This window comes from Protopterus annectens, chromosome 13.part0 (assembly GCF_019279795.1).
Source record: "Protopterus annectens isolate FY-2018-M chromosome 13.part0, PAN1.0, whole genome shotgun sequence".
Classification (NCBI taxonomy): domain Eukaryota; kingdom Metazoa; phylum Chordata; order Ceratodontiformes; family Protopteridae; genus Protopterus; species Protopterus annectens.
The window spans coordinates 35606780-35624453 of record NC_056747.1 but is presented as its reverse complement, the minus strand read 5'-3'; the positions used below and the strand labels follow the sequence as shown (position 1 = coordinate 35624453).

The following is a 17674-nucleotide window of genomic DNA, read 5'->3' as shown; positions in this document are numbered from 1 at the left end:
AAATAGTATGCAAAAAAACATAAATAGGACCTTTTGGAAAAACAGATATGTCTCACACAGGTTGCCACTCCTCTGGAATAGGCTACCAATTCACATCAAACAGAGTCCCTCTATGACCCTTTTCAAGTCAGGTGGAGAACGGCTATGTGCCAATAAATTCCTGATGTCAAATTCACACATTTTGTCAAAAATACTAACCAGTGGGTGCAAGGGAGGGCTAAAGGTGCTGGGCCTCCTACATTCTTGAGTAACAGGGGCTGTTCTACTAGAATCAAAAAAAGAAGTTGAAATTCACTTTTCTAATATAGAACTTCCATTGTAGTAATACTTCATCAAATTTAGCACCTCATGCTGGAATGAAGGTGAGGCCTTTCTCAAATAAATCTGCCCAACTAGTGGTGACAGTAACCTCACTTAAATTGTAAATTTTAAAATCCCCCATACTGTTGAAAATATCTGTGTCTTTTTGTTGGCCCAGTTCTATCTCCTGTTCCTATCCTCCTCCACCTCCAATTCCATCCAGTGGAGGCTGAGTGCCCTTGTTGGTGATACAATTTCCCCATTCCTCCCTTCATCCTCATGAGTCTCTCTGACCTCCACAGAGGAGGGACGCCTAAAGGGGCTTCATTGTCTTCCTGACTCAACCCATTGTCCTGTTCATTGTTGTGATATGTGACCTCGTACCTAATGTCACAACTACTGTTTATGCCATTCCCTGGTAGGTCAGGGTAACTCCCTGTGCAGTTCAGATCCTTTGACTAGGCCAATTGGATACTACCATCTTCTCAGACCCTTCAGGATTTGCTGTCTAGCCAAACATTCCTGTAGATACCCTTTTTCTAGTTGTATTTTGCAATATTTTAAGGTCAGGGAGTATAAATCCTTCAGTTGCCGGTCCAAGGTCCCATAACTGAATGCACGAGCTTCTGGTTCTAAAAACAGTTCCTTCCCTTGTCGCATCCATTCACTAAAGGAAAAGTCACAAGGGGAGGGAGGTCATCCTTGAGTTTGCCCCTCCCCAAGGTGTGGATTCAGGCCTTCAGTCACTCAGAAATCCACTGCATAATTGGATAAGCTAGGTTGACTTCAATGTGCTGGAGTAATCCCAGAAATAGTTTCATTCTGGGAAAATGCATTATGACCATAGTATCCATTTCCATTGTCGGGTCTTTGAAAGGCTGATAAACGAGCCACTTGTTGGGTTAGGTTTTGTACTAAAGTGGTTAAATTGCCAACCGCAGTAACTACTTCATTCAAAGTGACAGAGGATGAACACCCTAGACCCGCTTCCTCTTCCATTGAACAACAGCACATGATGTAACTGATGAAAGTTGTATATTAGAAAATTGAATTTCAACTTCTTTTTCGATTCTAGCAGTACAACTCCTGTTACTCAAGAATGTAGGAGGCCCAGCACCTTTAACCCGCCCTTGCACCCAGTGGTTAGTATTTTTGACAAAATGTGTGAATTTGACATCAGGAATTTGTTGGCACATAGCCGTTCTCCCCCTGTAAATCTTTCTGTGACACAACAGAGGTTATTAAATGACATTATCCAGGATAGGAGTATAAGAATCATGAAACCTGATAAAGGTGGGGGCCTGGTGATTATGGGGGCTAACGACTACATCAATAAAATGTTAGCCCTCTTGTATACTGATACCTATGAGGAAGTCTCATTTAGTGAAATGAACCTGGCTTTCAGGAGGATTGACATGGTATTGGATGACCTCTTAATTAATGACCAAATTGATAAGGTAGAATTGGATTTTTTAAAGAATACCTCCCCCAGGACCCCCACCATTTTTGGTATCCCAAAAATTCATTAAAACATTTTTGATCCACCGTTAAGGCCAATTGTGGATGCCAAGGCCTCTAAAACCTTTTTTATAGCAAAGTACCCTGATCAACAGTTAAAAGGGGTGTTATTCAGGCATAGACATGTTTATAAGGATTCATGGGACTTCCTGTTCAGGGTTGACAATGGGCTATATTCTGATAACTTATTATTTGTCACCATAGACATTAAAGATCTGTTTCCAGTCATCCCTCATACCGTTTGTCACCATAGATATTCAAAATCTGTTTCCAGTCATCCCTCATACTGTTTATCACCATAGACATTCAAGATATGTTTCCAGTCATCCCTCATACTGTTTGTCACCATAGACATTCAAGATATGTTTTCAGTCATCCCACATACTGAAAGGATAGAATTGTTTTATGATTTTTTTATGTGGAAACTCAGGGTTTGACCACACTAAGATTTTGACCTTACAAGCTCTTATGGAAGTAGTTTTGGAAAATATTTTTTTAATTTTTTGAGAACTGGCTTTTTAGGCAGACGAAAGGGGTAGCTATGGGTGCTGCATGCGCCCCAATCTTCACCAATGTTGTCTTGGCACAGTGGGAACAACTGACAAGTGTTCACCTCAGAATTTCCCAATTGCTGGTTCCTATATGGGAGGTTCCTGGATGACATTATTATTTGATTTGGACATTAAACAGAGATTATCCTTTATTCCTGCATCTTCTCTTTGTGTTATTTTATTAGTATTTCAGTTTTGTTGAGTCAGTTACCCTCCTAGATACAGGCAGTCATTGCTAACTAAGATTTTGAGTTTTGGCAGAATCCTTTATATTGAGGTTCACTAGTGTTATATTGGGTACACACAGCTAGGCTTATAAAAACCATCAGGTCAATAGCCCAGTAACCACATGTGCACAATCCACATATGTAAAAACTGAATGCAGCTGAAACCGCTAGTGTTTATAAAAATAGTACAGTTTATTATATACAAGTGCACATAAGACAAGTTCTCCCTAACAAAGTAAAGTAATGTAATGTAGTTTTAAACAAATACACAACCAGCACCTTTATCTAACTTTATATTACTGTAAAAGTCCCTAATGTAATAGCTCTCTTTCTGGATTCCTTCTGGCAGAAATGTTTTCCATCTTATTTTCCAAGTTTATTCTAAACTTTGTTTGGTTCTCTCTCCTGGGGACTCTCTTCTGGATACTAAGTTACCCTAACCACCCTATGTTTGTGATTACCTCAGTTCTCAATTTATAATATCTTTAAATATCATTTATACAAGTATGTGTTTATTAATATAGGCAGGGTCTGCTCTACTCTTAAAATAGCAAATACAGTTCAACAAAACACTGACTACATTTAAACACAACAGTAGCCTATTTACACATTTTGGGTCACAAATATTACTTAGCTTCACTATTTGCATGTATGTGTGCCATCTGTACCTTTTTATTTGGTTAGTGCAATCAATATACATATATTATAATACTTTTTTGTAAATGATTCAAAGTTGTCTTTATACTAGTGAGTCCTGGGACAATAGACAGCTTATAAAGCACAGTGAAATTATATTTAATTTAATTATAGACATCATGAACAGTCTCCAGTACTGAGTGTTTTCTGACAAGCCCACCATACTGAGTAATAATTTCATGGCAGGAATGGGTCACCACTCCAAGCAGCATAACTGGCTCTCATAGGTGACAAGTCCTGAACTGGTAAGTGACAGATTCTCAGAGATGAGAAGTCCAGAACTGGTAGTGACAGTTCCTCAGAGATAACAAGTCCTGAACTGGTAGTGACAGGTCCTCATAGATGACAAGTCCTGAATTGGTAGGTGACACGTCCTCAGAGATGACAAGTCCTGAACTGGTAGGTGACAGGTCCTCAGAGATGACAAATCCTGAACTTGTAGGTGACAGGTCCTCAGAGATGACAAGTCCTGAACTGGTAGGTGACAGGTCCTCATAGGTGGCAAGTCCTGAACTGGTAAGTGACAGGTCCTCATAGGTGACAAGTCCTGAACTGATAGTGACAGGTCCTCATAGGTGACAAGTCCTGAACTGGTAGTGGCAGGTCCTCAGAGAAGACAAGTCCTGAACTGGTAGGTGACAGGTCCTCATAGGTGACAAGTCCTGAACTGGTAGGTGACAAGTCCTGATCTGGTAGGTGACGGGGTCTTTATAGGTGGCAAGTCCTTAACTGGTAAGTGACAGGTCCTCATAGGTGACAAGTCCTGAAATGGTAGGTGACTGCGTCACTTACAGAACTCTGATAAGTTGAATCTGAAGTCTCAGGTCTCTGATCAGTAAAAGGCAGTTTCACAGGAGTGTCAGATACCTCAGACAAGCGTACTTAATTTAGTAGTTTCTGCACATGTTTATGATTTCTTGTATTCCACTACATATTCTCTCCTTTAAAAATATAGAACTCTGGACTGTGGTGATAACACAGTACAGTTACTTGTAAGAGATATTTTCTCAAAATGTTCATCCAGTGATATTTTGTCTCCATTGTCTTGTAGAGAAGCTCTTGGAATGAACTAAGGCTAGGTCCTTTTTTCTCTTCCTTTCATATCTGTATATGTTGATTATAGCAGTATTCTGACTGTGTGGTCTTGTTTTATGAAATATGAAACATTGTAAGAAACTTCTCTGTGTGGAAGAACAGTTTCTTACAATGTTTTGTTTTCAGACCCACTACACTTTAGTGGATTGTTTTGAGACTTTGGGGATACCACGGAGATTACTTGTTTATGAAATATGAGGACTGATCTGTATATGTTGATTATAGCAGTATTCTGACTGTGTGGTCTTGTTTTATGAAATATGAGGACTGATACGTTTGGCACAGTGATGACGTGATGACATACAGCTTCCCTTCCCACTGATTTGAATTTCGACCTGTCCAAATGCCCAAATCTAGGTATTTACTTTCATTTATTGTATGTTTTTCAGGGCAGAGCACTGGTCTCAAAAGACCAGTTTCATGCTCAGTCCAAGTGGAAAAAGTGACAAACAGAAATCAAAAATAAAATCAGTTCTGAGGTAAATTACACAAAGGACAAGCAAACTCATATAGAGTACAAATATAAGCTTACACAGTAAAAAGTGAGAAAATCACATGTCCAAAAGTTGGTAAATAATTTAGTTCTTGTTGCTAAATTCTCACCTCAAGATGGAGAATCCCATTAGCTTCTAGAGCGGATCTGTGAATGGAGGGAAAACATTACCCAGTTAAGTGCATAATGGAATGGGAGAAGCAGGGGGTGACTGTAAATGCTAATACCTTTCACATATATACTCTCAAGTAACCCTTCCAGGTATGCCTCCTAGAAGAGCAAAAAGAAAATGAAAAAGCACACAATTACTTCAGCAAGCAGAGAAATATGTGCTGTACTTCCAAGTTTGTGAGCCAGCTCCCCTTGTCACAGTAATGGCAGGTTCTAGCACATGACCTCCATCCTGTTTGGCTGTAGAGGTGGCAAGCCAGAGATTGGCGAACATAAAGGTATTTGGGCGTATCATCAGCAGGACCTGGTTTATGGTCACATGCCAGCTATTTCCTGGAATTAGTGAACAAAGAACAGAAGATACTATGTTTCAATTGTTAAAACAATAATATTGATGTTTTTACTGAAATGCTGCCATTGTAACCCTGTATTATTTGTCACAAATATTTCTGCGTTGAATATTTATACCTGATGTGACTGTCTGAGGTTTTAAACACACAATGAGCAGTTGCCTGCTGTCATCTAGAACACTAACACAGTGAATGCTGTCATACTCTGTTAACTTCATGGCACTACATAGTCTGATAGAAATAATGTTCCATAGCAATGTCTTTTAAAGTGCTGTTCAGTTAGGAAGCCATATAAGTGATAGAGAAATGATACACAATGCATTTCCATTTTAACTGCTATGAATTCTTTTGTCTTCTTGAACAGGATACAGAAACCCAGCACAAAGCCATAGTGTCCATCTACAGAATGCACCTCCTCAATGCTATTCAGGTAAGACTGTCTTCACAATTCAGTTTAAGTGTGTTTTACCATGTTTTATTTATCCAACAGGCAATATTAGAACTGTATTATAAGACCGTTTAGCACAGTGGTTAAAGTATTTGCCTCCCATGCACAAGGTACAAGGTTCGAGCCTGACCTCTGTCCAATGCCTGTTTGGCATTTGCATGTTATCCCTGTGTTTCTATGGGGTTCTTCCCCTGAAATACACAGAGGGTTTCCAAAATCAACAGAACTTGTTTGAAGGACAGGTTCCTAACCCAGAGACTATCCGTGCTCTGGAATAGACTTCCCTTAAATGTCAAGCAGAGCACCTCACTGGCCCTCTTAAAGAGAAATCTTGACAAGTGGATGGGAAATAGAAAATTCACCCCAGGAATCTTTTCAATGGCCCTGCTAGACAAGGGCACTGGGAAATAATGTCAGGCGGCATGATGCCAGGGAATCCTTTGGGCTAGGCTTGTAAAGGCTCCAGGGCCATTAACCTAGTACACTCCTATAATATATATATATATATATATCTATATCTATATATATATATATATATATATATATATATATATATATATATATATATATATATATATATATATATATATATATATATATATATATATATATATATTATATATATATACACACACACACACACACACACACACACACACATCAATATCTAAATCTATATCTATATAGACCGAGTGTGTGTGTGTGTGTGTGTGTGTGTGTGTGTGTGTGTGTGTGTGTGTGTGTGTGTGTATAAGGTGACTGCCTTGGTTGTTGTGTTTGGAGGGGCAGTTTTTCCACTTTATTTATTTTGATAGCAGTGAAATACATAGTTTCTTTGCTCTAAAAAATAAATAAATACATAAAATGCTGTGCTCTGCTCCAATAAAACTTGCCCCACTGCAGTGTGACTGGTGCCCCAGGGGGAGATAGTCCACTTGATTTAGCCATTCAACATCATGCAAGACTTGCATTGGAAGCTTGTCTCAATGACCTTGCAATGTTTGAATGGCAACTCTGAGAGTGAGGGTTAGAATCAATGTGATTCTTTTTTTAATTAAAAATATAAAGTTTGAATGTCTGGCTTTACAAAGAGGTTGACAAAGAAGTTAGCAGAGGAGTTGGAATATTGGCTAACAAAGATACTAAGAGAGGAGTTGCAATGCCAAAGAGCAAGGCATCATAGGCACTCTACCAGCTTCTGGGAACTAACTCCGTAGATGGCACAAAACTCTATCTGGTTGAAATGCAAAAACAGAAAGAAAAACAAGATAGTCATCAGGCATCCTTCATAATGGATATCAGCGACAACCAACTTACTGGTACTACTTGCTTACTGGGGCATCAAATGCAAATGGAAGGAGTACTTTCTGCACCTTCTGAAAAAAACAGAAGCTGCTTTATAGGTGATAGCTTCTATTCTGATCCTGTTGAGAGAAGAAACAGAGTGCATTGATTCCTGTCTGTTTCTGTTTGGAGAGTGAGTGTCTGTGCTTAAAGTACCTGTTTTGTCTGGTTGGTATTCGAGGCATCTACCAGAGAAAGGCTACAAACCTACAGACCCTTGCATCATCTGGGACAAGACTGTGGATCACCAAACAGGCTGTGGCCTGCCTCTCTTCTTGGGATTGGTGCTAACATTTTGTTTCTGGTGAGAGAAGAAGCAAAGGAGCATTGTATCCCAACAGAGTGAAGCTGTGCTGAGACCAGCATTAGTAGTAGCCAGGCAGTAGCCATTCATGCGACTCCCCTCTTTTCATCATTCTTGACAAGCCAATTCTTTGTTTTCAGTAAGTACTGCTTGATTTGTTTCTAGCCTCAGAATATCTGCCTAAATATTTAATCTTAAATTTTCTAGGTCTACTTATTAGTTTCCCCTCAAGTGTTTGGCAGTGCTCTCTACAGACTCAGACACCTTGAGTGACATTTTTCCTGTAAAATCACAATTGAAATTTCTCCAATACCTAGTTGCATACAGGACAACTAGTTTGCAGTGACAAGCACTGTCCACATAGTTGCAAATCGGATACTCCTAACAGTGATTGATATTCTCACTCCAACTGTCTAATCAATAAAAAAGAGTCTGTTGTCATGGATATGAACTTTCCTACTGTCTCCATTACCAGCTTGGTGGATATGGGCATCCTGAGGCAGTGTGGAAAATGCCTCATATTTACTGGCAACCCGTTAATTCTCAAACAAACTGATATGGTATGTAAGAGATGTATTTACACAATTTCACTAGAGGCAGAGCTCTCACATAAAAGTACTCCTAATGTCAATAAGGTTGTCAGTAGTACAAGCGGTGCACCCATCATGCACAATTCAAAGCAGACACAGTCTCACATATGCTGATGGACTTAAATGTAATGTTCCTAAACCACAAAGACCTCTTAGATGAAGCACACATAACAAATACCCTCAGCAGCCCCAAATGCACTCTTTCAAAACACCCACATCAACACATAGAACTACATCTCATGGAGCCTCTGCATCTAAGACCATAAGGCAAGTCACCACACAATCCAACATTCTAGTCATTGGAGACTCCATCGTGAGACACACTGATGTCCCTCTCACCAGGCAGAGTAAGGAGAAAGTTACGGTCATTTGCTTATCAGGATCTAGGATTCATAACATTACACATGCACTCAGGTCATTTTACCACAATTACCAATATGACTCAGTCATAGTCCATGTGGGAGTAAATGACCTGAGACGTACCTCCCTAGACTATATGAAGAGAGACATCATGGAGCTCTCGGAATATGTGTCTCAGGCTGGTATGAGCCTACCATTGAGCAGCATTTTACCTTCTCCAAGGATGATGCCACAATACGAACAAAAGATGATTGACTTTTTAATAATTGGCTTAGTTTCTGGTGTCATTCTAAGGGGGTACTGTATTTGTCAGCATGGAAGGAGATGGTCTCTCTGCCAAGGATGGTCTGCACCTCTAGGCTTTTGAATATTAGCTAAAACATTGTCTTCCCCCATAGTGCCTTTTTTAGGCAATGCCAAACTGAAAGTACTTTCGACATAACAAATCAAAACCAAGAAAATCTAAAGGTATTACTGCTCAATGGTAGGAGTTTATACAAAAAATCCACTCCATAGAATCTCTCTTTACCCTAGAGAATGCTGATGTCTGTGCAGTCACTGAGACATGGTTTAAAGCCACAGAGAGCACACCAACAGTGCAAGGTTATAATGCCTTCCACACATTTAGACCAGCTATTTCACAGGCGGGAACTAAAGGTGGAGGTGTCTCTATTTACATCAAAAAATAAATGTACTTCAAGGCTGGTCAAATAGGACAATGCACTTGAGCTGATCCATGTTCAAATTACCATAGGTAAAATCCAATACCACTTCCTTGCAAGGTGTAGGTCCCCCTTTATGAACCACGAAACCCATACAATGTAATTAAACTTATTAGAAACACTAACCATCCAACCATATACCATATTCATGGGTGACGTTAATTACCCCCTATTAACTGGGAATACTATGCAACACCAAATGTACATGCACAGAAATTCCTGGATTTTGTAAACACAAACTCCTTGGACCAAACAGTCAATACACCAACCAGGGGTGCAACCATACTGGATCTAGTCCTCACTAATATGGGAGACTGCTGCACACCCCCTGCTGTAATGCCTTCTCTGGTAAGGTCAGACCACAAAATGGTCTCCTTTGAAGTAAAAATAAAATCTGGACCCCCGTCTAAACTTGGAATATTCAGGGACTATTCTAAGGCTAACCTGCTATTAAGTGAGAACCTGGCAAAATTTGAAGCCCCTATAAACCCTGAGAACACTTCTGCCTATGCAAAACTGTTCACGGAAACCCTGTACAAGCATGTTAATAGCTGTATGGAGGCAGCTGTACCCACCAGGAAGAAGTACAGAACTAACTCAAAAAACAAGCCACCCTGGTAGAATCACAAAATCAATTGGATGTATAACAGGAGGAATAAAATCATGGCACTAATTAGGAGGTGCAGCACCCAGCAGGATAAACGTACTCTCATCAAACTAAACGAACAACTCAGTGAACAAATAAAATCTACAAAAGCCAAATTTGAGCCAAGTTTGGCCTCCCAGGCCAAGGACAACCATAAAGCATTATTTAGCTATGTCTGGAACCTCAAAGGCAATACACAATTGTGTGCAGAGCTCACTGTAAATGGAGCCACCTATACTGAGCCAGAAGATATAGCAAACCTACTGGCTGACAAATTCAGCTCCAACTTTACCGCTCTCTCCCCCTCATCCTTCCCTCAGGAAATATCATCAGATATAACTCCCCTGCTATCATTAGGGAACAGGTCCTTAATGCTCTCTCTAAGACCAAGAACACTGCATCAGTGGGCCCAGACAATATCCCAGGATGCCTTCATAATAGCATGAAACATGACCTATCAGGGCCTCTGGAATTACTATTTAACTGTAGCCTCCAAACAGGCTTTATGCCTCATGGATGGAGACAGGCAGCAGTCATCCCTCTGCACAAAGGTGGGCCATCTACAGACCCTGGAAACTACAGACCCATAAGTCTCACTAGTGTTCTATGTAAAGCCATGGAAAGAATTATCATGGAGATGATCAACAGAGATATAGCAAATCTTCAAACACTGGACCCAACCCAGTTTGGTTTTGTCAAAGGCAGATCATGCCTGCTAAACCTGGTGGACTTCATTAAGAAGGTCACCAAAGCAATGGATGAGGGCAAAATATTCACACTGCCTACCTTGACCTGGCCAAGGCATTTGACACAATACCCCACCTGGGTATTTGTTGACAAATTCAAGAGGTTAGGTACAAACCCATTATGTCACCCGGTGGATAGAAAACTGGCTCACAGGAAGTTAGAATTGTGGAGTCCACATCTACAAAGAGGCCAGCCACAAGTGGAGTCCCTCAGGGATCAGTCCTTGGACTGCTCCTTTTTGGCATTTACTTCTCAGAAGTCAAGGGCAATGTCTGTGGTCTCTGGCTGACTAAATTTGCAGATGATTGCAAATAAGGAGCTGTCATTGAATCGCACACTGACACAAATGTTCTCCAGGAGGGGCTGACACAGACAAACAACTGGTGTCAGAGTCATGGACTAAAACTAAATGCCAAGAAATGCATAACAGTATCCTTTGGGGAGTCATCCATCCCTGATAACTATCACACTGACAACACAACAGTTAGAGTTGACCCAGTAGTCATTGACATAGGGACACACATAGTAATTTAACCTTTGATCATCACGTGTCCACAGTGATGAGGAAAACATTCTATGTTGTGCAACTTATAAACAAAGGTATGGCATCTAAGTCCAAGGAAGTCATTGTTCTACTGGATTTGGCATTCATCAGACCTATCACTGAGTACAGTGCCCCCTTTGGTATGTACCTAACTAGGCATATCCAACAAGTGGAATGTCCACAGAGGTTCCTCACTAAAAAAATACAGGGCATAAGTAATATGTCCTATGCATACCACCTCAAGGCCCTATCCTTGTATTCTGTCTCCTACAGGCTTTTGAGAGGAGATCTATGCCTGGCATACAGAGCATTGTCAGACACCATTCTGATGGACCTCCTGCATATCCACAAAACAAACAGCACCAGAATTACAAGTTCTAAAGACTTAAATCTTGCCTGTGATAAAATAGGACATGCTGGAGAGAGAGGTATGTATCCCAGAGATTATCTCATCTCTGGAACAGGCTCCCCATCCATGTGAAGCAGAGTTCCTCCCTAACCCAATTGAAGTGCAACTTGGACAATTGGATGGGAAACCAGAAGTTCATCCCTAGTTTGGCACCTGTGTCTCTAATGGACACAGGTAACGTGTAAATGGTTCATCTCCCAGGCTCATGCTTGCACTTATCAAGGGTATCAGAACTTGTCAGAGATTTGGGATGCATGGCTAGGCTTAAAAAGGCCCTTGTGGTCATTAGCCTAGTAAACACCTATGAACCTATAAGCTGTACTGCCCCATTCACAGCCTGCAATGAAAGAAGAGGTGGAGCCCACCACAGAAGCAGTAAGAACAGCATTAGGAGAAAAGAAGTCAGGAAAAGCAGGCGGTTTAGATGAATTCACAGCAGAAATGATCAAGATATGGGATGAGGTATGGGAGAAATGGCTCCTGAGGGTACTCATAGCAATGTCGGCAGAAAGGTGTATCCCAGATGACTAGGCAATAAGCATACTCATGCCAGTGGACAAGAACAAAGGGGACCTCCACAACTGTGAGCAATACAGAGGTATCAAACCCCTGTCACACTGCATGAAAGTTCTGGAGAAAGTGATTTACAAACAAATACACATCATAGGAGGAAGTAAGATGGGACTTTGGATTCAGATCAGGATGCAGCACAGCTGAGCCATTGTTTGCAGTGAAACAGGCAGTTGAGATGAAGCTAGAAGTGAGGAAAGAGGCCAACTGGGCATTCCTAGACTTGAAGAAAGCATATGACAAGGTCTCAAGAAAGCCGATTTGGAAAGTCCTGTGATGGTTCAAAGTCCAAAAAACATTGGAAGATATAGTGCAAGCTATGTACAAGGACCCAGTGGCTGAAGTACAATCAGTGTTTGGCCTCACTGATGGTCTCCCAGAGGGAGTGGATGTGCATCGTGGTGTGAAGCACTACATTGGAGGCAGCAAAGTTGTTCTGTGTAGGCAGTGCTGCATTACAAGCAGACTCTCGGCAAGAATTACAGCAAAGGATAAGGGAATGGAATGCAAGACTGAAGACACATGGGACAAGACTGAGTACAGATAAGATAGTGGTAATGGCAGCAAATTGAGGAATTCAGAAAAAGCTGAGAACTGAGATAGAAGGGAAAATAGTGGAGCAGGTTAACAGCTTCAAGTATCTAGGAGAGATAGATGAGAAAAAGAGAAGTCTAAATGAGGATATTGAAGTTAGAAACAGAGGGTCTGCAGCCAGCTGGCATAGAGTGTCAGGTGTAGGTATGACAGAAGAATGCCAAAGAAGATGAAAGTTAAGGTGTACAAAACAGTGGTGTTACCAGTACTACTGTATGGTACAGCAACATGAATAGTAAAGGCAGAGCAGTTGAAGAAGCTAGAGGTGATAGAGATGAAGTACCTGAGATGGGTAGTTGGATGCACACTGTGGGACAGATGAAGAAATGAGGACATAAAAGCAGAAACCAAAGTAGCTCCAAATGCAGAAAAGATCAAAGAGAACAGATAACGGTAGTTTGGGCACATGTGTAGATAAGCAGAAGACAATCTGGTGAGGAAGATTTGGGACAGACAAGAAGAAGGTAAGAGGAAGCGAGGACATCCAGTGAACAATGGGTGGATTTTGTGAAAGAAGAGGGGACAACATACTAGACCTGATCATTACCAACATGGGGACTCTATGCTCCACACCAGAAGTATATCCCTCATTGGTAAGATCAGACCATAAATTAATTTCACTGGATGTCCACATCCCGACCCCACCCCCCAGCCCAGAAAACCACAGTGAAAAATGTCTCAAAAGTGAACTTCTCACTTCTCAAAACCGAAGTGGAATCTTTCAAGGCCCCAGGGCCAGTGAAAACTACAACCCAAACTGCAGAATCCTATATAAACGCATTCAACGGACATCTCCAGGAATGCATGGATCATGCTATCCCAAACAAAACCCAGACCCAATCATCCAAAGGCAGGCATCCAGTCTGGTGGACCCCTGCCATATATAAACTGTGCAACAGAAGGAGGAAGCTACTACAGGATAGAGCAAAATCCCTAATAGGGAAGGCATCTCTGATCAGTACTAGCAAAAAATTACGATCCCTCATAAAATCCTCCAAGGCCAGCTTCGAGAGAAAAATTGCACAGGACACCAAAGGTAATCATAAGGCTTTTTTCATTTATGTTAGAAACCTGGGATGCAACTCCCAGACTTGTTCTGAGTTGATTCTAAATGACAAAAAATACACTGAACCCACAGACATCGCCAATATCCTGGCAGACAGCTTCAGTGCAAACTTCTCCACTAACCCCCCCCCCCCCAAAAGAGCAAGTATCTATCCCGACAGAGGGCTTCCTCCCAAACATCTCTGATGCTCAGGTGAAGGCTGCCCTCTCCAAAGCAAAAAACACTGCTTCCATGGGACCAGATGGTGTCCCAGGTTGCGTCCTACATGAACTCCAAGAGGAACTAATCCCTCAAATAAAACAGCTATACAATCTCAGCCTCACTACAGGATATGTGCCCACAGAATGGCGTACAGCAACAGTGGTCCCACTCCACAAAGGTGGAGCCTCTACGGACCCTGACGCCCCATAAGCCTGACTAGCTTAGTCTGCAAGGCTATGGAGAGGATCATCATGGAGCTCATAAACAAAGACATTGGGGACCTACAGACAGTAGATCCTACCTAGTTCGGCTTTGTCAAGGGCAGATCCTGCCTTTTGAACCTGGTTGACTTCTTTGAAACAGTCACCAAAGCCATAGATGAAGGAAAGGTAGTCCACACAGCCTATCTGGACCTTGCAAAGGCATTTGACACAATACCCCACTCGGGCATCATAGATAAGCTATCCAGCTTAAATATAAATGCCTATGTCACAAGATGGGTTACAAACTGGCTCAAAGACAGAACCCACAGAGTGAGAGTTGCTGGAGCCATGTCAGACTTGAAACCAGTCACAAGTGGCGTCCCACAGGGTTCTGTCCTGGGACCACTCTTGTTTGGTATATACTTTTCCGAGGTACAGGCAAACATGAGAGGACTATGGCTCACCAAGTTGCAGACGACTGCAAACTGGGCGCCATAATAAACTCTCCAGCTGACACAAACATCCTTCAAAAAGGTCTCACAGAGACAGTTAACTGGTGCCAGTGCCATGGTTTAAAGCTAAATGCCAAAAAATGTATAGTCATACCCTTTGGCAAAAATAATGTGCCCACAAATTACCACATAGGTGGAAACCCATTAAGTACAGAGAAAGTTATTAGGGACCTGGGGACCCAAGTTGATAGCAATCTCTCCTTTGAAAACCACATTGCCAAAGTGGTTAGAAAGACCTTCTACATAGTCCACCTCATCACGAAGGGTTTCACATCTAGATCAAGAGAGGTAATCGTGCCCTTTATTCATCCCTCATCAGGCCCATCATAGAATACAATGCCCCTTTTGGGATGTACCTTACCCGACACCTGCAGCAATTAGAAAGACCCCAAAAGTATCTCACCAAGAGGATCAAGGGTCTCAAACAGATGCCATATGCTGCTCAGTTAAAAAAAACTCCAGCTCTACTCAGTTGCATACCATCTACTTCGAGGCGATCTATGCCTGACATACAAAGCTATGTCAAATCCAGAATTAATAGACATGCTCCACCTCAGTAAATCTAAATCCCTTAGAGCCACATGCTCGAGGGACTTGAACCTCAGCACAGAAATAAATAGAACTTGCTGGAGGGACAGGTTCATAACCCAGAGGCTCCCTTCGCTCTGGAATAGAATTCCAGTTCATGTGAGGCAGAGCACCTCACTGAATCTCTTCAAGAAGAATCTCGATAGGTGGATGGGGGATCGTAGGTTTGTCCCAGGGATTACTCTCGTGTCACTATTAGACAGAGGCACAGTAAACTAAACCTTAAAAAGGGCACAGTATACTCAAATCAAGGGGTGGCATAAGCCATACAGAATCAGGCTAGGCTTATAATTGCCCCAGGGCAGATAGCCTAGTATGAACCTATGAACCTATGAACCTATGACAGTCAGGCATGAGAGTTAAAGAAGGTAGGAGAGGGTCACTGTATAAAGAGCTGGCGACAGTCGACACAAGACCACGATCTCGTAGAAAATGTGAAAAGGGAGATGATGATGATGACGTCTGGGTTTACTGGTGGGCTGTATCTTCAAAGGACATTCTACTGAATTCCTGACAGCTGAGAGGAATGCTGTGGGACAGAAGCAGTCGAGGTAAGAACACAATAAAATGCTCTGAAAGTTCCATGAACTCAAATTAATCACACTGGCTAAAAATAAAGGCCAGTATTGATTGAGATTCATGCTTTTATCCCTCAAACATACAAGAACTTTATCAGAACTAATAATACAACCCATTCACTCAATTTAAATACACCTAGCCAAATCATGTGGTCAATTTCATTCTGTAAAAATCATACAAAATGATTAATTCACAATTATAAGTTCGGTTATAAATAAATACAAATATACATATAAAATTTAAATAGTCAACAATATATAATATTAAATAGTTGAAAAACAAAATAACCCCCCCCCCAAAAAAAAATGTAAAGCTTGGCTCTATGCTGTTTTAAAACACAATTTAAAGATACAATGGTGTCATTTAAACCTGGCAAAATAGTCACATTTAACCTATGCTGCCATATAAATTCTATAATTTTATTTTGCCATAATCTCTAGGGTATCCGCTTTTAATAAACATAGAAAGTGAATAGTTTTTTTTCCTTATAAAAAAGTTAAATCACAAGATTTCATTTTTGCCAACCTATTTGGCCTTTTACCAGACTTCTTTTTTGTACATAAGGGTGTTAACAATTAAAGGGTGAATATGAATTAGAAAAAAAAATATGGCTTTCTGTAAATGTTAGCTGAAAATATTCTCTGTTCTTTTGTGATAGTAACTTCCAGATAATTGATCTAGGTCTGGCCATATTAATGAGTACACTTAAGAAAATTAGTTTATTATTATTATTATTATTATTATTATTATTATTATTATTATTATTATTATGTGATGCCATGATCAAGCAGATATTTTCCTGTAATATTTTGTTTAATTTTCCTCACAATCAAACGTCAAATGCATACATAGGTGGCTATCTTTTCGGGAAGGTAAAGAAGCATTCTGTTATATATACACATCTCACACCAAATCTGTTTTGTGTGACATCAGAGGGGTATATGGAAGATGGCAGTCTTTTGCGGGTAGGGGTGAGGAGGAATACTGGACATACATATGACAGCAGTGACTTGAAATATGATTACAGCCATTTGTCCCTTAATTTTCATCCCAGTTTAACTCCAGACGGTGATACACAGAAAGTGAATGACTTTTTTAAGGGGGTGTACAGAGTCGGGTACTATTTCCAGATATGATTTATGTATCACGACAGGCATATGCCTTCTTTGTTTACTGTTCACTGCTATTTGGTGAACATTGAGGAATTAAGCCTAGAATACAACTCATTTCTTCCTAGAGATAAAAAAGTCCAATTCAATTTCTTTCCTTATGTATGATTTTTGTTTAGGCCATCATTGATTGAAAAGTTGGAAAAAAGGTCTAAAATACACCTCACCTCATCTATAACCACATGGCTTCTGGTGCCCAGCAGTCCCTAGAACCCCCAGCTAAATTTAGTTATTACAGTGCGGTCTTAGTCAGTTCAGGTGTGTTGAAAGAATTTAGGAAAAACCAAAGTAGAGGAGCAAGACAGAATTTCTTCCTTTGATCCTGATTTTGTACTGTCCATCATTACTTGAAAAAGGTTGTTTAAAAAATTATAAAATGCACCATCTGGAACCTCCATGGATTCTGGGGTCCTTGCTGTCCCCAGACCCCTGGCTTAATGCACTTGTTTCCACACCATTTATTACAGTGTGTAGTCATAATCACTTGGGTGTGGGGATTACAAGGATTCAGGGAAAAACATAGCTGAACGCAAAACTGAATGAACCGAACAAACCATAGCACCACCACTGCCTTACTCTCCTTTACTAACACTATTCTTCAGCATAAAAACAATGGCTATCTCTCCTCTGCTACTTTCCTAGACCTATCTAAAGCATTTGACATGGTCCCACACAAA

General features: G+C 40.8%; 1 protein-coding gene across 1 annotated transcript in view; it reads left to right on the top strand.

Moving 5' to 3' along the window:
- The window catches only part of ANKRD24 (ankyrin repeat domain 24), a 266617-nt gene that overhangs the window by 207058 nt on the left and 41885 nt on the right, over positions 1 to 17674 (top strand). Inside the window, 1 exon segment of the mRNA XM_044090602.1 lies at positions 5766 to 5831. Within this exon segment, the coding sequence (XP_043946537.1) occupies positions 5766 to 5831 (66 nt within the window).